General features: G+C 50.4%; 2 protein-coding genes across 16 annotated transcripts in view; both read right to left on the bottom strand.

Annotated features, from left to right (window-relative positions):
• The window catches only part of HNRNPM (heterogeneous nuclear ribonucleoprotein M), a 177,307-nt gene extending 162,367 nt beyond the window's left edge, over window positions 1–14,940 (bottom strand). For all 12 annotated transcript variants that reach the window (XM_082381996.1, XM_082381986.1, XM_082381985.1 and 9 more), the window contains exon 1: window positions 14,918–14,940. The gene's annotated coding sequence lies outside the window, so the exon portion shown is untranslated. The remainder of the gene's footprint in view (window positions 1–14,917) is intronic.
• The window catches only part of CERS4 (ceramide synthase 4), a 32,638-nt gene continuing 20,365 nt past the window's right edge, over window positions 7,925–20,197 (bottom strand). For 2 of the 4 annotated variants that reach the window (XM_082382002.1, XM_082382003.1), the window contains 11 exons: window positions 15,466–15,553; window positions 15,192–15,365; window positions 12,826–12,943; window positions 12,354–12,472; window positions 12,198–12,255; window positions 11,745–11,795; window positions 11,290–11,382; window positions 10,943–11,071; window positions 10,535–10,641; window positions 8,642–8,798; window positions 7,925–8,379 (listed from right to left, as the gene is read on the bottom strand). In XM_082382002.1, the coding sequence (XP_082238128.1) occupies window positions 8,203–8,379; window positions 8,642–8,798; window positions 10,535–10,641; window positions 10,943–11,071; window positions 11,290–11,382; window positions 11,745–11,795; window positions 12,198–12,255; window positions 12,354–12,472; window positions 12,826–12,943; window positions 15,192–15,364 (1,182 nt within the window). In that variant the 5' untranslated portion in view covers window position 15,365; window positions 15,466–15,553 and the 3' untranslated portion in view covers window positions 7,925–8,202. The remainder of the gene's footprint in view (window positions 8,380–8,641; window positions 8,799–10,534; window positions 10,642–10,942; window positions 11,072–11,289; window positions 11,383–11,744; window positions 11,796–12,197; window positions 12,256–12,353; window positions 12,473–12,825; window positions 12,944–15,191; window positions 15,366–15,465; window positions 15,554–20,197) is intronic. The other 2 variants (XM_082382001.1, XM_082382004.1) reach the window with 1 other exon arrangement.

Here is a 20,197-nt window from a genome sequence, read left to right on the forward strand (position 1 = left end):
CTTCCCATATATATTTTTAAAACTCATTCCTCACTTCGTCCTTGCTCATTCTCTTCAGGGGTTTATCTTATTAATGTTCCCAAGGAGCCAGAGTTTGGTTTTATTCTTGCCATTTTTGTTCCTTTACCCTCTGTTTTGTTGATTTCTTTAATCTGTGTTACTTCCTTATTTTCTTGTGTCATTGGGTTTTCTCTACTGTACACTTCCTAGGACTTCCCTGGCAGTCCAGTGTTAAGACCCTGCGCTATCAATGCAGGGGCTACTGGTTCGATCCCTGGTTGGAGAACTAAGATCTCGCATGCCGCACGAACTGGCAAAAAAAAAAAAAAAAAAATTCTATTGTGAACTTCCTGATCTGGTGCCAGGTCACCTCTCTTGCTGAGCGCAGCCTCCCTCTGTGGGACTGCCTGGCTGGGTGCCTGTTGTCTGCTCAGTAGGTCCTGGCCAGGCTGATGGTCTCTCAGTCCTGGATTGTGAATCTAGGGTCTGCACAGGTGAGGCCAGGTTTTGCAGGGCCAGCTGGTGGGGAAGGGCTGAGGGCTTGAAGACATAGGCAATGGATGTTGCATCCCATAGTTGAAGAGGAGGTGGGGGCAATCTGAGAAGGCTTCCTGGAGGAGTAACCTTGCCTCAGTTGGGAGATTGAGTGGATATGGGTCTAGAATGGTGAACTTTCAGCACCTTGGAGAAGGCTCGTGGGCCCTCCATATAGGCCCCCAATAAAGATGCGCACAAACTTTCTATATAGAATAAAACATATCCTCTATAGAGAAAGCACACAAACACACACGTGATAATATGCATGAGCCCACAGGACACATGAGGACACACAGGACAGCATGCCTAAGTCACTAGAATGTGGAGAAAAACATATGAAGACACACGCTGGGGAACAAACATGAGCACTTGCAGGATGTAACCAGCGTGGGCCTCAGTGAATGGAAATTACCAAAATTCCTATGTCAGACTGAGGGACTAGTGGTCTAAGAGCACCTGGCACTAGATGGACAGGACACCTTCAGGTCAGGCAAGATCCAGGAGTGCTGTATCAGAGGTGGGTGAGCAGAGAAAAGACCAGATACCCTAACCTTGTTTCTCTCTGGGAGGGTGGCTGGAATTTCACCATCATGTTTCAGGAAGCAGAGGTGCTCACTGCCTTGGTCGAGGTGGGCGAGGCTGAAGGTGCTGAGGGTGTCTGCATGTCTTAGAGAAAGGGGGAGCCCACCGGCACAGGAAGGAGAACTGGCTGGAGGCAGGGGGCAGCACTAGATGGAATATTCCTTGTGAGGGGACACAGGACTGTCTGGATCTGTGAGAAGCCCTGGATCCCTGTTCACCAGCTTGTCCTAGGGGAGTCCAGGCTGGTCCTTCCCCTCTGTTCCTGTGGCTGCAACACTACTTCCGTGCTTCAGTTTCCCCTTGGATGTACCTGGGTTCCTCTTAGTGGTCTGAGGGCTTTGAGGTTCCATTGGAGGCTCTCAGAGACCTCAGCTCCACCCAGCAGGCTCCACACAGCCCTGGCCTCCACTGATGAGCCAGAACCTCTCCTGGGACACAGGTGGCCAGATTGAGTCCCCTGTGTGGGACATTGCGTATTCACCTAGGATGTGACAAGAGCGTGTGTCCGAAGAGGGTTGACTTCTGTTGATCAGGATGCAAAGTCACACAAGACATAGAGCCTGAGGAATTGTTCCAGATTAAATGAAACTGAAGAGACAATTGATGAGACAAATTATAACTAAATGCACCATGTGACCCTGGGTTGCATCCTGTACAGCATATGAGTGGGACAATGGAAAAATCTGATGGTCTGCAGATTGGATAATAGTATTGTAACAGTGCTAACTTTCCTTCTTTGGTAACTCTACTGTAGTTATGTAAGGAAATGTCCTTTTTTTCAGGAAACACACACTGTTTAGGGGTAAAGGAGCATCATGTCTATAAGTTACTCTCTCAGAAAAAAGTGTGTGTGTATCTGTATATATACATGAATGGGATGGGAGGAGCAGGAGAGCAGGAGGAGGAGGAAGAGGAGGAGATGATGGAGGAGATGGAGATGATGATGATGGAGATGGAGATGACAGAGATGGAGATGATGGAGATGGAGATAGTGGAGATGATGGGGATGATGGAGATGTGGTGAGATGTTAACCTTAGAGAAATTTGAATGAAGAGTATGTGGGACTTTTTCTTTTTTTAATTGGGGTATAGTTGTTTTACAATGTTGTGTTAGTTTCTACTGTACAGCGAAGTGAAGTAGAGTTCCCTGTGCTATACAGCAGGTTCTCATTAGTTATCTATTTTATACATATTAGTGTGTATATGTCAATCCCAATCTCCCAGTTCATCCCACCCACCCCTCCCCACCGGGACTTTTTTTATATTATCATCACAACTCTTCTGTGTCTGAAATTATTTCAAAATAAAAGGTAAAAACAATTAAACAAAAACAGATAAAGTTGCACAGAGCCTATATGTCCAACCCAGAGCTCTGGGAGCTGATGCCTGGGCACTGGACAGTGGAGACGGCTTAAGGAGTATGAAGACTTTTTAAGGGGAGAACATGAGAGATCTTGTTTGTCTGAGAATGTCATTATTGCACCCTTATTCTAACGTGGTAGTTTAGCTGGGTATGGAATTTTCAGTTCTGAGATATTTATCCTGTGGGCTCTGAGGATTCGCTTCTATTGTCAGGCATCTGTCGTACTGATTAAAAATTGTGCTCTCCAACTGCTCATCTCCTGTAGAAAAGCTGTCTTTTTCCTCTGGTGGATTTGGGGTTTTATTCTTTATCCTTAATGGCTTGGAACTTCATTTCAGTAAGTTTCAGTGTGGAATTTTTAAGGAATTCACTTCGTTTGGCTCACAGTGGGCTCTTTCAATCTGGGGGCTCATGAATTTCTTCTGTTTTGGGAATGTTCCGGCCTTCCTTCCTTCCTTTCTTTCAAATAATCCTTTCTATTTCAGTTTCTTAATTCTTTTTACTACTTTTAGACAGATGTTGGTCTGTAGGGATCTATATTCCATGTGGTTTAAAGAAGAAGAAGAGAATTTCTTCTTTATGCTGCTTTGAGAGAGAAGTTCTCTCTTTACTCTGCTTTGAGAGAGATACTCCTTAGCTATCTTCCATCCTGGAAGATAAAATTCTTATTTTTCCTCTACTTTTTAATCCTGTAATTGATTCATTTTTATAACTGTTCTTCTTTTAAATTTATTTATTTATTTATTTATGGCTGCGTTGGGTCCTCGTTTCTGTGCAAGGGCTCTCTCTAGTTGCGGCAAGCGGGGGCCACTCTTCATCCAGGTGCGCGGGCCTCTCACTATCGCAGCCTCTCTTGTTGCGGAGCACAGGCTCCAGACGCGCAGGCTCAGTAGTTGTGGCTCACGGGCCTAGTTGCTCCGCGGCATGTGGGATCTTCCCGTACCAGGGCTCGGACCCGTGTCCCCTGCATTGGCAGGCAGAGTCTCAACCACTGCGCCACTAGGGAAGCCCCCACATTATGTTTTTAATTTCAAATTCCACTTTTGAATTGCTGGTACCTAGGAAAGTGATTGACTTTTGAATATTAACCTGGTATCCTGCAATGTTGCTATAATGGCTTATCAGTTCCAGGAGGGTTTTTTTGTTGTTGTTGATTCTTTTCAATTTTCTACATAGATGATCATATCATCTATGAGCAAAGACAGCTTAATTTCTTTCTTCTTAATCTGTATCCCTTCTATTTTCTTTTCTTGTCTTATTGCATTACCTGAAACTTCCAGTATGATGTTGAAAGGCAGAGGGGACATGCTTGCCTTGTTCCTCATCTTAGTGGGAAAACTTTGAGTTTCTCATCAGCAAGTATGATGCTAGCTGTAGTTTTTGTTTGTGTGTTTGTTTTGTTTTGTTTTGTTAGATATGTTTTTTTAAAAAATAAATTTATTTATTTATTTATTTATTTATTTATTTATTTATTTATTTATTTATTTATGGCTGCGTTGGGTCTTCATTGCTGCATGTGGGCTTTCTCTAGTTGTGGTGAGCAGGGGCTACTCTCCACTGCGGTGTGCGGGCTTCTCATTGAGGTGGCTTCTCTTGTTGCAGAGCACGGGCTCTAGGCAGGTGGGCTTCAGTAGTTTTGGCACGTGGGCTCAGTAGTTGTGGCTTGCAGGCTCTAGAGCACAGGCTCAGTAGTTGTGGCGCACGGGCTGAGTTGCTCCGTGGCATGTGGGATCTTCCTGGACCAGGGCTCAAACCCGTGTCCCCTGCATTGGCAGGCGGATTCTTAACCACTGCGCCAGCAGGGAAGCCCCTCTATTTTTATTTCTTTAAAAAATTTTTTACTTATATTGGAGTATATTTGATTTACAGTGTTGTGTTAGTTTCAGGGGGTACAACAAAGTGATTCAGTTATACATATATTCAATACATATATCTATTCCTTTTCAAATTCTTTTTGTACTATTTTATAGGTTTAGGTATTCTGGACATTTCATATAAAAGCAGTCATAAAATGTGTGACCTTTTGTCTGTGTGCTTTCACTCAGCGTAATGTTCCTGAGGTTCATCCACGTTGTAGCGTGTATCAGAATTTCCTTTTATGGTTGAATAATACTCCGTTTTGGGATATATCACATTTTGTTTATCCATTCACCTATCGATGGACATTTGGGTTGTTTTGATCTGTGGGCTATTGTGAATAGTGCTGCTATGAACATTCATATACAAGTATTTGTTTGGGTCCCTGTTTTCAAGCCTTTGGGTATATACCTAGGAGTAGAATTGCTAGGTCAAATGATAAATCTGTTTAACTTTCAGACGAACTACGAAACGATGTTCCACAGTAATTAACCATTTTACATTCCAACCAACAACATACAAGAATTGTTCTAATTTTTCCACAACCTCACCAACAGTGATTATTTTATTTTTTGCTATATTTATAGTTATGGGTGTGAAGTGGTATCTTGTGGTTTTGATTTAGATTTCCTTAAGACACCTTTTCATGTGCTTATTGGCTGTTTGTATGTCTTCTTTGGAGGGATGTCAATTGAAGTCCTTTGCCCATCTTTAAAATTTTTTGTTGTTGAGTTGTGTTTATATATTCTGAGTGCTAGACCCTTTTCAGATATATGGTTTGCAAATAGTGTCTCCCATTCTGCTGCATGTATTTTTGCATATCCCTTTTAAGTTTTATTTATTAACAATAAAGTGAGTATCTGCCACTATACCTCACAACCTCAAAAGTTAGAACAGTGACAGTAATTTATATTTACCTGAGTGCCATCCCCCTCCCCAAATCAAAGGTAACTTTGATAAGTTCTGAATTTTGTGTTTATGTTTTCTATTTATTAAAGAAATAATTCTTCTAGATGGATGTGTATGCCTAAACAATACATCATCTTGTTTGAGTTGCTTTTGAACTTCATAGAACGGTCAACAATTTGACATGATGGTGAGTGGTTTTCCAAAATGATTGTACCAATTTACACCCCCCCCTCCCCAGTAATATATGTGAGGTTATTGATTCCCATCTTCTCCAATACTTGCTTTGGCCAATTTATTATTTTTTAAAAACTATTATTATTATTTTTTGGCCACGCCATGTGGCATGCGGGGTTCCTCGACCAGTGATCAAACCCGTGCCCCCTGCAGTGGAAGCGTGGAGTCCTAACCAGTGGACCTCCAGGGAATTCCCTGGCCAGTTTATTTTTGCCAGTTGAATGGTTTTAAAATGGTATCTCACCGTCTTGCTTTGCATTTTCCTGATTATCACTGAGATTTGAGTATGTCTTCATACATTTATTGGCCATAAGTATCTTCTCTTCTGTAAGTGTCCATTGTGGTTTTTGCTCCTATTTTATTTTTAGGTCAGTTGTCCGTCTACTGAGTTGTAGGTGTACTAGGAAGATCTAGACGTATTTTTAGGGATAAAGAGGAAAGTGGGGGTGGTGGGGGGAGGGGCGTGTTCCAGGACAGAGCCGTTTTCCCTGCAAATCTCACCGACAGAGGATGCTGTCACTCTGTATTTTTGCCGGGGATAGCCAGGGAGAATTGGCATTTCATTGTAGGTTTAATTCGCGCTTCGCTCAGATGGAGCGAGGCTGAGCATCTTTTTATCTGCTTCCAAGTCATTTGCATCTCTCTCCTGTGGACCACCTGCTCATCTTTTCATCCGTCGCTCCTCCTCCTAGGATCTACTTCTCCCTCTCTTCACATTTCCTCTTTCACATTTCTGTCTGAGAACCCCTTCACACCTCGGTATTCTTTTCCTCTTCTCTTTTCTCGTTTCTCTCTCTTCTCTCCTCTCCCTTTCTTCCCTCCAGGTCTCACCATCTTCTGACATCACATCCTCCAAGCTCCTAGTCTGCTCTCTCCCTTCTCATCTCCGGTGTCTCTCCAATGCCGCCTTTTCTTCCACCTCCCCCACTATCCCTTCTCTTTTCCTGTTTGTTACCTACTTCCCATGACGTCTCAGCTCTTCTCATTGTTCCCTCCTCTCTCATCTTTCCAGTTCCTCTTTCCAGTGATTCTAACACCTGCCTCTTTTTAAAACATTTTTATTTTATTGAAGTAGAGTTGATTTACAATGTCGTGTTAATTTCTGTTGTACAGCAAAGTGATTCAGTTATACATACATATATTCTTTTTCATATTCTTTTCCATTATGGTGTATCACAGGATATTGAATATAGTTCCCTGTGCTATACAGTCGGACCTTGTTGTTTACCCATTCTATATATAATAGCTTGCATCTGCCAATCCCAAACTCCTAATTTAGCCCTCCCCCCACCTTTGGTAACGATAGGTTTTTCTATGTCTGTGGTCTCTTACTGTTTTGTAGATAAGTTCATTTCTATCCTTGTTTTTAGATTCCACATGTAAGTGATATTGTATGATATTTGTCTTTTTCTTAGTTACTTCACTTCGTATGATAACCTCTAGGTCCATCCACGTGGCTGCAAATGGCATTTTTCCTTCTTTTTTATGGCTGAGTAGTATTCCATTGTATATATGTACCACATCTTTATCCATTCATCTGTTGATGGACATTTAGGTTGTTTCCACGTCTTGGCTGTTGTGAATAGTGCTGCTATGAACATAGGGGTGCATGTATCTTTTCGAATTAGAGTTTTGTCCAGATATATGCCCAGGAGGGGGATTGCTGGATCATATATAACACCTTCCTCTCCCTCCATCCTTGTTTCTCAGTGGAGACACAGCAGGGACCTTTCTCCTCTCTGCCATCTCTCCCCACTCCCATCCTGTCCTCTTTGTTGAGAAGCACAGAAGGTGAGATCCGTCCCCCCACCCTTCCTCTCTCTTCTCTGACTCCTGTCTCTGGTGTTCTCCTGAAGGCAGCACATTCTGGCCCTGCACGGGACCTTGCGGCAGTGATCTCTGGGGGGGGGGGGGGGTGTGGGGGGCACCCTCCTGCAGAGCTCCTGAGGAGACAGTGAACTCACCCGGGTGAACCCTTGGGAAGCCTGCAGGAAGCTGCCCTCCCACGAAGTCCTATTTCACTGTCTCCAGGGAGGTCCTGGGGACCTTGAGGACGGGGATCTGCCAGGCTTGAGCAGGGGCTGCAGGAACAGGTGTGAGTCTCCCCTTCGCCCTTCTGCTTGGACCTGTGTGACTTCGGGCAAAGGACTCCACCTGTCTGAGCCCAGCACCTGCTCATCTGTACGCAAGGTCTGTGAGTAGCTGACCAAGGGCTGCCCGGGGGTGGAAGGAGGTAGCTTGGCTGAGGCTCTGGCTGGGAGTCGGGGACTCACCCAAGGGGGTCCCCATGCGCTGCTCGCTGTCCGGGTCCCCTGGGGGTGGGCACGTGTCTTGCGGTGGCAGTGAGTGACCCACTGGTGAGGTATGTAAGTCCTGGCTGCCCTGGGGCCTCTGGGGTAGATGAGGAGCTATGACAGGGACACAAGCTCTCAGGCAGAGGAGTTGGCTCCGGTCAAGTTTTATTGGACCCCCTTTCAGCCTGGGGCTCTTCACAGTGGCCAGGCTGCCTGCACCCCTCTGCCCCGGCCGCAGCTCCGTCCATGTGCCTGAGGGAAGGAGGGAGGGTGGGCAGAAGGGACGGGCTGGAGACAGGTCATCAGCCCCTGGGGTGGGGCCCTCCCTGTCTCCACAGAATCGGCCCAAGGGTCCCCAGTCCAGCCGCCCCACGAATCCGAGCTGCCGGGCGCTGGGGCAGCCCCTTGTGGTCAGTCCTCGGCCGGCTACGTGGCTGGTGTGTGCCCGTTGGCCATCCGCCTGGCCGCCCGGCTCCGAGGGCCATCAGCGGGGGCTGCTCCGGGCCGGTGAGCTGCCCTGTTCTTCGGCTGCGGGTACTCCGGGGCTGCCTCCCCATCACTGGAGTCTGACTCTTCCACGTCGCTGCGAACATCCTTCTCCATCTGGGGAACAGGGAGGAGGGAGGAGGCGTGGGGCTGGGCTGGGGGCTCCAGGGAGGCACAAGCTAGCCAACCCCTGCCCGGCCCTACCTGGCCTTTCTTTTTTAAAAATTATTTTATATGTATTTATTTATTTAATATTTATTTTATTTATAAAAAGTTTTTGGCCACGTGCACGGCATGTGGGATCTTAGTTCCCCGACCAGGGATCGAACCCACACCCCCTGCATTGACAAGGCAGAGCCTTAACCACTGGACCGCCTACCTGGCCTTTCTTTAAGAAGCTGTAGATCATGCGAAGGATGAGGCAAGACCAGAACACGTGCAGCAGCTGTAGCGTCATCAGAAGCACGTTGAAGAAGTAGTAGCCGAAGAAGGGGCCCGAGTTGGCAATGGACTCGTAGTATGTGGTATAGAGGATCCTACGGAGGGTGGGCAGGAGGGAGAGAGGCAGGGGTTCACCGGCTACTGTTGCCCCCAGTCCTAGGAATCTCTAACTTCTGTGACCTTCCCTGCTCCAGAACCTTCTATGGCTCCCCATTACCCACTCCCAAAGAATGATACCTGTGCCCTTCAGGTAAGCATTTAAGTACCCACACCCCCTCACCTGGTTATGTTAAATTCAAACAATGAACAAGCTGGACGACTGGCCGGTCGTGACTGTGAACCCCAAGGGGGTGCTTAGTGTCCCAGCAGCTCTCCTGGGTGGTCCTTTCACACCTTCTCAGATCCCTTCCCCTTCCCTCCCACTACCACCTTCACCCAGATCAGCTGTAGGGTCATCAGTGACCTGCCTTGATCAGACAGCAGGCACCCAGCTGGCCCTCCCTCCTCCTGATGTTCTTTCCTCACGTGCCTTCAGGGACCCACACTCCCATGTCCCCGCTTCATGGCTTCTCCCTCTCCTCTGCAGGCTCCCCCGACCTGCAAACATCAGGGGGCCCCAGGACTGGGCCTCTCTGTCCACACCTGGTATTCGGTGACCCTGTCCAGTCTCGTGACTGCAAACACTGGACATTGACGTCTCTCCCAGAGCCCCAGGCTGGTGTCGACTGCTTCCTCCACTTTTCGGTGGTGGTGCCTGAGGGGCGTGTTGCAGGCCCCTCAAACCCAGCACAGCCAGAGCTAAGCTCCTGATCCGCAAGCAGCAACTCTGAGCCCGTTCCCATCTCATGACCCTCGAGTCATCCCCCTGAGTCCACCCACTTCTCTCACCTGCATTGGTCGAGCCCCAACATTGCCCACCCGGACCAGTGCTGTCGCCTCCGCCCTGGTCCCCCAGCTCCTGCTCCAACCTCTTACCAGCTATTCCCCCGGCAGCCACCAGAGGGAGCCTGTGAGTACTCGAGTCAGGTCCCACCCATCTTCTGCTCAGAACCCTCCAGGGCTCCCACCTGGCTTGGGATAAAAGCCCAACTTCTCCCCAAGGCCTATAAGACCTTGCATACTCTGTCCCGTCAGCTCTCTGCCTTCCCCCTCCTCCCTCTCTCCCTCTTGCTCACTCTGGTCCTGCCACACGGGCCTCCTCTCTGTTCCTCCAACATGCTGGGCACGGTCCTGCCTCAGGGCCTTTGCACGTGCTCTTCCCCTGTGATCAGTAGTTTTCTCCCTCACCTCCCTCCAGTCTCTATATGAACGCTGTCAGTGAGGCCTTCTTCGACCACCCTATTTCCAGCTATCCACACAGTTCCTGTGACCTTCCCAACTTTTTTTCTCTTTAGCACAATCACTGCCTCACATATTCTATAGTCTACTTGTTTGCCTTATTATATTTCCCCATCTGCCAGTGTCAGCTCCAGGTGAGCAGGGACCTTCACGTTGTTCCCTCTGCTTGTTGCGACAGGCTCATCAAATTGCCGGGCAAAGACTTTAGCGAGTGGGGCCCAACGCTGTCTCCCAACCCATGTTCCAGGCACACAGCAGGGGATGATGACTAAGCCCAGTTTTCTGTTTCTCCTACCTCCGGGCCTTTGCATATGCTGCGCCCTGTGCCGGGAACACCCTTCCTTGCCTCCTCCTGGAAACCTCCCAGCCAACAACCCCAGCTATCTGGATCGGGGAACCGGGGAACCGAGGAATGGAGGGTGAGGCGGGCTTGGATCTCCGCCGCACCGCCGCCCCCCAACCTCCCCAACCCCCGGCGGGAGGGCTGACTCACTGGGTGGGGAAGAGCACGAGGCGAGTGTAGAAGAAGACCAACGAGAAGATAATGAAGAGAGCATCGCACACGCGCCGCCAGTGTGTGTAGTTGAACAACTTACAGGCCTGGAGGGGAGAGCAGAGAGAAATGGACCTGGGGGTGGGGCGGCGGTGGAAGCACGTGGGAAGGGCGGGGCCTAGAAAGGGCAGGGCCTTCTCCCAGGGAAAAGGTGCCACGAGGCTGGGCCAGGGGAGTTGGGGTGGGGTCTTATCTCTAGGAACTGCCTAGAAAGGTAGAAAGTGCGTGGTCTGTGGCTGACGGGGGTGGGGCCTCACCTCCCAGGAAGACTGACAGGGGGTAGGCCTCAACACCAGGGGCACGTGGGAGGGCGGGGGGCTGGGAGGGGTTGGGCTGCACCAGGCGCACCTCCAGCAGGTAGTCGGAGGAGTCGTGCAATAGCAGCACCAGAGAGCCGATGCGCAGCAGGTTCGTGCTGTAGGAGAAGACGATCAGGGTGATGGTCACAAAGTGATGTGCCACCTGCTCCTTGAAGTCCTGCGGGAGATGGAGGGTCATAGCCGGGATGAGGCTGGGGGGCCGGAGGGGCCCCACCCCGCACGGCTGGGAGCAGGCCCTCCCAGGGTTGCTTGGCATGTGGACCCTACACCTCCTGCCTGAGACACCACGGGTCTCGGGGTGTGGGGTGAGGCCACCCCTCTCCTCCTGGAACTGGGTCACGACCGCCCCAGGCCAGACTCTTGGCCTGGCCTCACCTTGCGCTTGGTGTCGAAGGGCAGCGTGATCAGCAGAGAGACGTAGAAACTCAGCTCCAGGAGATACCAGTGGTACAGGGCCGGCTTCAGGGGCTGTGGCAGGGAGTGCAAGATTAGCTGTGGGGAGTGGAGATTCCCACGGGACGCGGGGCATGGGGTAGGGCCCTCCCCATTTGCTCAAACCCATGACACATGAATCCCAATGAGTGAGGAAGGCATGAGCTCCCCATCCTTAGAGGTAATCAAGGGCAGTGGTTTTGTGGCAGCTCCTGCTCCCAGCGTGTCCTGACTCCTGGCCCCTCTCCGTTCCACAAGGGAGCCAAAAAACAGAGTGGGATTCGGGGGGGGGGGAATGATGGTGTGATGTCCAGCTTTGGCGCTCTTGCCTGTGGCCACAGGAACTCTGACTGCCCTGATCCTCCCACTAGCCTCCAAACACCACCCCTCCCACTTACCTGCTGTGGGTAACTGTCCCAGCACATTACCGGCGTCCACAGCCACGATTCCTGCAGGGACACGGGAGTCTGAAGTTGTCCAAAGGTTAGAACCCAGCCCCCCCAACCCCCCAACCCCAGGCCTGGGGCCTCCTCAGGACTCCCTGGCCCTTGACGTGCTGCTATCAATCAGGCCGGCTGTTTCCTGCCTGGTTACAACTCTGCTCTCACTGTAGACCAGGGGCTGATTCAGAATCCCCAGCCCTGACACACAGTAGGTCCTCTCAATAGGCACCCATTGAGTGAAGAACATTCACCACGACCTGGCCTCATTCCCTCCACCCTCCCTCTCTGTGCCTTGGCACATGTTTCCCCCTCTGCCCGAACCCCACACCCCCCCCCCAAATCCAATCCAGGCCCAGCGCATAGTAGGTGCTTGAGGGATAGGACAGGTGAGCTGTCAGGTACACTCACGTGGTAAAGAACCGAGATTCCACCGATGAAGGAGCACAGATAGAAGGCGAACCTCCAGCTGCAGGCGGGGAGGGAGCCCCTGAGGCAGCTGCCAAAGGACCAGACCCCCCGCCGCACCCCCGGACTCCCCCTTCCCCGGCCCCACCCTGGGCTTACCTGGCCTCACAGAACTTCTTGGTCAGGCAGGGCCGGTCCTGGTTCCGGCGTCTCCGGAACCAGTGTTGGGTCTGTCGCAGTGTGAGCCCACACTGGGTCGCCAGGAGGCTCATCTGGGGCTGGGGAGGGAGTGATGGGGGCCAGGGTCACAGAGGTGGCCTCCTGCCCCTGTCCCAGGACAGGCGGGACCCAGCTCTGCTCCCCCCCACTCCCCTATGGCCCCAGACCTCGCCTGTGGGGTGCTCTACCTTTGGAGATGGGGGAGTACGGGGTTTCACAGGGTGGGGGTCCCCCCAAAAAGAGGCCTTATAAAAACCCAGCCCTGCTCACAGACAGGCTGATGGGAACAGGGATTCAAGGGGCTGGGGGTGGGGACAGCCTCCCACAGAGGTTTTCTTGCACCACCTCTAGAACCTCCCCCAGGGGACCCAAGCAGGCCAATGGGGAGGGAGGAGGGGGTCGGGGATCTCACCTCTGTGGGTCTCTGCCCTTCCATACGGAAGTGTTTCTCCAGCGTGGCATTGGGCTTCACCGGCCTCCTGGTCTGGTTCCGCACACCCAGCCACCGGCTCAGGGGCAGGCCAATGAATCTGGGTGTAGGGGAGACACAGCTTGTCAGTCCAGGTGGGGAAACGGGGGCTCATTGGGCCGCATTTTAGGATCCTGGAGGCGGTAGCCTGCCTGTTGCATTGCGCCCAACCTAAGAGAGGAAGCTGGATTGGTCTTCAGGATGGGGATGAACAACAACTTTGATGGTACCCAGGCACCTTCGCTCCATCCCAAACCAGGGATGAGAGGTCCCCTCGATGCCTGTCTCATGATGGCCTGGGTCCTGATCTGCCCCCGCTACCAGGCTGGGGGCCCCCGCATGGGCAGAAGCAGGTCTGCTCCTTCTCAGGCCTCCCTCCTCCCAGCATCCCCCGCTCCCTTGTGCACACTTGGAGGAGCCGGGACCCTGGTGAGTCAATTACCACATTGCCCACAAGGGGGACCCCAAGACCAGGGGTCAGGACCGAATTGCATGTCCACCATCCTAATATCACCTTTCACTGGGGGACACTGAGGCTCAGAGCAGCCCAGCAAGGAAATTATTCCAGACTCAATCGTGTTGGGGGGCAGGCGGGGGTGGGGATGGGACATGACTGCCATTTACTGAACACTTAGGATCTGCCAAGCATGTGTCCAAGTCCACCTCGTGTGCTGGCTCACTTAACGCTATTATTGTCCCCATTGTCCTGATGGGCAAACTGAGGCTCAGAGAGGCCAGAAACACGCTCAAGGTGACACAGCAAGTGAATGGCAAACCCAGGATTTATTTTCCCTTAACAGGGAAAACCTCTGCCTTTGTCTGACCCCAGAAAAGCTACTTCCAACCCCACTGCCCTTTAGAAAGGCAAGGGATGCCTTTGGGAGGAGTTAACACTGCCACCTCAGCTGGAGCCACTGGCTAAATAGGTGGGAAAATAGACCCAGCCTTCAAGGCCTGGCTGAATTGGGCCTCCCAGAATCCCTCAGGCAAAGCCTCGATCCTCGCTGACCTACCTGCTGTGTGACCTCAGGCAGGTCATTTGACCTCTCTGTGCCTCCATTTCCTCTTCTGTAAAATGGGGATAATAACAGTACCACCTCACTGGGTGAGGGCTGAGTTAAGACACACAAACTGCTTAGAGCAATGGGTGGCACAGAGGAAGAACCCAAAGAGTGTCTGGTAAATACAGTGTCAGTGGACATGCCCTGGGTTCCCCATGTCCAGCCTGTGTCCTGGGAGCCCAGACCCTAGGAAGCTCCTCGTGAGTGGGAGAGGTAAAGCAAAGTGTAGAACGCTTGCATGTCCCTGTGGTCAAAGACTGGGACAGAGGGAAGGACCCGAAGTGAGGGCCAGAGGGGGTTAAGGGCTTTGTGGGGAGAGGGGCAGGCCAGGCTTCCCTGGAACCCAGCCTTGAAGGAACTGCAGGGGAGTGAGTGCAAAGGCCAGGGGGTTGCAGAGAAGGTGGGGGACCTGAAATGACATGTGAGATGTGGAGGAAGGGGAGGGGGAGGGGCCCTCAGGCGTGGAGGGGGAAGCCAGGGGAAGGGGGGGCAGGCCCGGTGGGCGTAGGCCATGGGGGCAAGGCAGGTCTGGGAGCTGTGGCCACAGCATTAGTCAGGTAGAAAAGGGTGGGACCACCTAGGTCAGAAGGAAGGGACCCAGGAGATGGACAGCCAGAGGAGGAAGAACTCCAGTTTGGGGCAGCATTTGGGTCACATGAGAAATGACTAAAAATCCACGGGGTCTGGCAACCAGGAGGGTGCTGGGAACCTGGGCAGGAGGCATATACTCGGGGGCCGGGGGCCAGGCTGCAGGAGGCTGGGGTGAGTGGAGGGGGTCCCCAAAGGGGGGGCTGGAGTGCCTATGCCCCTTCCTTTGGCTAGAAAGGGGAGCAGGAGAAAAAGGTGGTAAGGGAGAGGGCAGGAGGTGGGGGTGGGGGAGAGGCGCCCACACAGGACAGAGGGAGGAGGGAGTGGGCAGGAGTTTCTTCGCTTACTCACTGGCCTCTGCAGACCCATCCTAGGTCAGCAAAGCAGGCACATCCCCTCCAGGGCCCCCACTTGTTTTCGGAAGATGCTGGCACACCCAGACCTGAGCTGCAGCCAGCATTCCAGGCATCAGAGACCATCGGAGTGGGGGTGGCGGCAGCTGGGGGCAGGATGGAGCCCAAAAAAGCACTCTGACTCAAAGCCAGGCTCCGTCCGGGGACACATGAGGATGAAATCACACAGATGGGAGAGCACAGGACGGGTGCTGTGCACACACGAGCGATGACGGGGTCAACCTGCCAGGGCACAGCGGACACTCACCTCTCGAAGGTGAAGCGCACGGCCACCAGGGCCAGAGCCAGGGGCAGGGCCATCAGCATGTCCTGGGGGTGGGCGTAGACCAGGCCATCGCGGTCCTCCAGTACAGCCCACGAGTTGTTGGGTGGTAGCCAGAACCTCTCCTGCCATAGCCACTCATTCAGGCTGGACCACATACTGTGGACACAGGGTCCAGTTAATGGAGAACTCGGCACACAGGACGGGTAGAGTGGGAGGGCCCAGTACCTCGCCCTCACACCCCCCAGCGCCTAGCAACCTGAAGTTTATTAGAGCCGGTGTTAAGGATAGACTTGGGCTGGGTGTCCTCAGGCAAATGACTTGACCTCTCTGAATCTCAAGTTCATCTGTAAAACAGGGACAGTAATACCCACCTCTCAGCCAGGCCTGATACGGCACACAAAGTGCTTAGCCCAGTGCTTACTGACTCTTAAATATAGCTCATGACAGTAGTTATTATTCTGTACTCTACAGACGTGAGAACAGCGGCCAGCATCAAGGGAGTGGCTGATCGGGGTCACGAACTTGAGTTCTCAAAATGTCCGGGAAGGTTTTCTGCCACTGTGGGAAGGTGCCTCTGATACAGCCCAAAGATGAAGGATTTAAGGAAATCCACAATTCTCTCCCTGGCCAACCATCCACACACATGGACTCCCCTTGAGGTGTGAATGTCGGCTATCTCGCTCGCTATCCCAAGAGCCCGGCTGCAGCTGGGCAAGAGAGCCTACTGCGTGATCGAGCTTGCTGCCAGATAATGAAGCAGTGGTCGAGGTGGGCCAACTTTCCACCAACAGCTGCTGGGGAGCTGCAGTGGGGCCCAGCTGTCCTGATGAGCCCGAATAGCTTCTCCTGTTCCCAAGATTTAAGACAAGTGCCCCAACCCCACACTGGTCCCCGCTTGCAAAGTTTGTTCATTCATTTGTTTGTCCATCCATCCATCCATCCATCCATAGTCTCCATCTACTCATCTGTTCATCAATCCACCTATTCATCTGTTCATCCACTCAGCCATATCGTCTGCTTGCCCAGCTGTACACCTACCCAGCCAGCCAGCCTGCCATCTATCCATCCACCCACCCATCCACTCGTCTGTCCATCCACCCACCTACCTTTCCATCTTCCCATCCATCCATCCGCCTATCCATACATCCATCTACCCACCTGTCTGTCTGTCTGTCCATCCATCCATCCACCCACCCACTGTCTATCTACTCATCCATCCATCCGTCCATCCATCCACCTATTCGTCAGTTCATCCATCCAGCCATCTGCCTGCCCACCTGTACATCTATGCGTACAGCCATCTGTCCATCCATCTGTTCATCCACCCACCCATCCACTCATCCATCCATCCATCCACAAGATATTCTCTGAGTGGCTTGTACATGCCAGCCTGGGGCTGGATGTTGGGGACACAAGCAGGGAACAAAGCAGACACATTCCTGTCACCATGAAGCTCACAGCCCAGCAGGGGGAGGCAACCAAAACACAAGTAAACAGATTCATAAATAAATGAGATAACACAGTGTGATGGGCCTGGTAGAAAATAAACAGGGTGGTGCGATTTATCAAGGAAGGTCTGAGCTAGGTCTCAGCTCATACACCATCTGAGCTGAGACCTAGAGATGAGGAGGGCCTGGGTTTGTGCAGAAGAAAGTAGTGGTGCTGCGAAGGGGGCTGGGAGGGGCTTTCCAGAGAAATGAGCAGCAGGTACAAAGGCCCTGAGGCAGGACTGAGTAGAACTGAGTGTTGGAGGACCAGTAAGGATTCCCGTGTGGCTGGAGCAGAGTCAGCAAGGGGAGAGAGGGAGGAGGGGAGGGCAGGGAGGGGACGGGGCAGATCATGCAGGGCCTGTGGAATTTGGATGATTTCCTCCAACATTTTATGATGAAAAATTTCAAACCTACAGAAAAGGTGAATTTACAGTGAACGTCTATATACCCACCACCAGACTCTCCCATTCACGTTTTGGTCTATTGCTTCATCACACATCTGCCCATGAATCCATCCATCCCTCTATCCACCCACCAGTGCATTTCTCGGTGCATTTCAAAATAAGCAGCTGGGGTGGGGGGGGGGATAAATTAGGAGTTTGGGATTAAAATATACACACTATTATATATAAAATAGATAATCAACGAGGACCTACTGTATAGCACAGGGAACTATACTCAATATCTTGTAATAACCTATAATGGAAAAGAATCTAAAAAATAAATATATATATGTGTATATATATATATATATATATATGTATAACTGAATCACTTTGCTGTACAGCTGAAACTAACACAACATTGTACATCAACTATATTTCAAGAAAAAATTTTTAAAAAGCAGCAGACATCAAGTCACATCACCCCTAAATATTTTCAGCATGCAGATCATTAACTAGAGTTCGATATTGACTTACGTGTTTTTTTTTTCTTTCAAGGTAAAATTTACTAGAGCAAAATGCATTCATGTTAACTGTACAGTTGCTGAGTTTTGACAAATACACGCACCTGTGTAAACCAACCTCTGGCCACAAACATTCCCATCCCTCCACAAGGTTCTCTCTTGGGCCCCTTCCCACTCAGCCTCCATCTCTACTGTCCAAAGGTAACGTCTGCTCCAGTTTTTTTTCCATCAGGGATTACTTTTGTCTGTTCCAGAGCTTCATATAAATGGAATCACAAACCCTGTCTTTGTGTCTAGCTTCTTTCACTTGTGTAATATTTTTGAGATTCATCCCTTTTGTTCCAAGATCAGTAGCTTCCTTCTTTCTTTTTTTTAAAAAAAAAAAAAATTTATTTATTTATTTGGCTGCGCCGGGTCTTAGTTGCGGCATGCGGGCTTCTCTCTAGTGGCATGTGGGCTCTAAAGCACACACACTGGGGCTCAGCAGTTGTGGCGTGCGGGCTTAGTTGCCCCGCAGCATGTGGGATCTTAGTTCCCCGACCAGGGATCGAACCCGCGTCCCCTGCATTGGAAGGTGGATTCTTAACCACTGGACCACCAGGGAAGTCCCGAGCTTCTTTTTTTCTTATTCCCGAATCTTTGGTACCAAATGAACATACCACGATTGGTTATCATTTGCTTGTTGATGGGTATTTGGGATGCATTCAGCGTTAGTGAATTATGAGCAAAGCTGTTCAGAACATTCACATCCGAGTCTTGTGTGAACAGAAGTTTTCCTGTCTCCTGGATCCATCCGGAGGAGTGGAATTGCTGGGTCATTCTGCATGTTTTCCTTCATAAGCAACCGCCAAACTGTGTTCTGGGGTGGATGTACCATTTTACACTCCATTTTGTGCAGTCTGGGAGTTCTATGGCCCGTGTTTTTATTTTAGGTGAGATGACAAGCAGGGTGGGGGGGGGTGTTGGTTGCCATACAGGAAGTGGCCTTGGAGGCCAGAATGGGGGCCCACCCAGATAATCCAGGATCGTTCCCCCCATCTCAAGGTCAGCTGATTAGCAACCTTAATTCCATCTGCAATCTCAGTTTCCCTTTGCCACGTTAGGTAGCGTATCCCCAGGTTCCAGGATTAGGATGTAGACATCATTAAGGGGGCATTATTATTGAGAAAATTCACTGAGTTGTGTATCTATGTTGTGGGCCCTTTCTCTGTGCAGATTAAAATGTTTGCCTTGAAAAAGTCTATGATTCTGCTAAAATATGACACGAATGAACTCATCTATGAAACAGACTCACAGACATAGAGAACAGGCTTGTGGTTGCCAAGGGGAGGCAGGGTGGGGGAGGGATGGACTGGGAGTTTGGGGTCAGCAGATACAAACTATTACATATAGAATGGATAAACAGCAAGGTGCTACTGTATAGCATAGGGAACTATATTCAATGTCCTGTGATAAACCATAATGGAAGAGAATATGAAAAAGAATGTGTATATATATATATATATATATATATATATATAAAACTGAATCACTTTGCTGTACAGCAGAAATTGACATAACACTGTAAAGCAACTATACTTCAATAAAATACGTTGAAAAAAAAAGTCGATTCTGATTTTAATTCCGACAGGTGGGTATTTTTCCCCACACCACCTCTGACACCAGCTGTGTATCCTACAGTTCAACTCAACTCTGACACCATCTACCTGGAGATACACCGGTTGAGGGCTCAGTCCCACAAGGCTGTACCCATCCCACTTCAGACGCCAAGCACAAGTCCAGACTGTCACCTTTGCTTCTGACCAACTGGCCATAGATGGAGGTCCCCAAGAGCCCTCCTTGGTTCGATTAATTTTCTACAGCAGCTCACAGGACACAAACAGTTTACTTACTAGATGACCGATTTATTATAAAAGGATATATAACTCAGGAATAGCCAGATGGAAAGAATCATAGGGCAAGGTATCGGGGGAAGGGGGCGGAGCTTCCACGCCCTTCCCAGATGCACCAGTCCCCGCTCATCTCCACAAATCTTGCGTTCATCAACCTGGAAGCTTTCTGAACCCCCATCCTTAAGAGTTTTTATGGCGGCTTCATTACATAGTCGTAGTAATTAAATCCTTGGCCACTGGAGGTCCAGGGGTGGGAATGAAAGTTCCAACCCTCTCATCAAGAGGTTGGTTCCCCTGGCAAACAGTCCCATCCTTAGGTGACCTGAGTGGGGGGCTTTCCAAAAGTCATCTCATTAACATAACAAAAGGTACCTTTATTCGTCTTATCACTTAGGAAATTCTCAGGGTTTTAAAAGCTCTGTGCCAGGAACCGAGGAAGGCCAAATATCTACTTCTCATTATAAATCACAATATCACAAGTCAAATACAGAAAAAGAAAAATTCTCAGAGTCTGAGGAACTGGATGAACCAGGATGGTGAATGGATTTGGGGGCAGGAGGTGGGTTTGGTGTTGGACAAGTGGGGGGAAGGTGGACTGTCAATCATCGTGTGCCTAATGTTTAAATCCACGGGGATGTGTCAATGAAAAAATATTGCCTGCTATATGAGTAAGCAAAGGATGTTGCAGCCAACAAGCCA

Source organism: Balaenoptera borealis (assembly GCF_965194805.1).
Source record: "Balaenoptera borealis genome assembly, chromosome: 2".
NCBI classification, from domain to species: domain Eukaryota; kingdom Metazoa; phylum Chordata; class Mammalia; order Artiodactyla; family Balaenopteridae; genus Balaenoptera; species Balaenoptera borealis.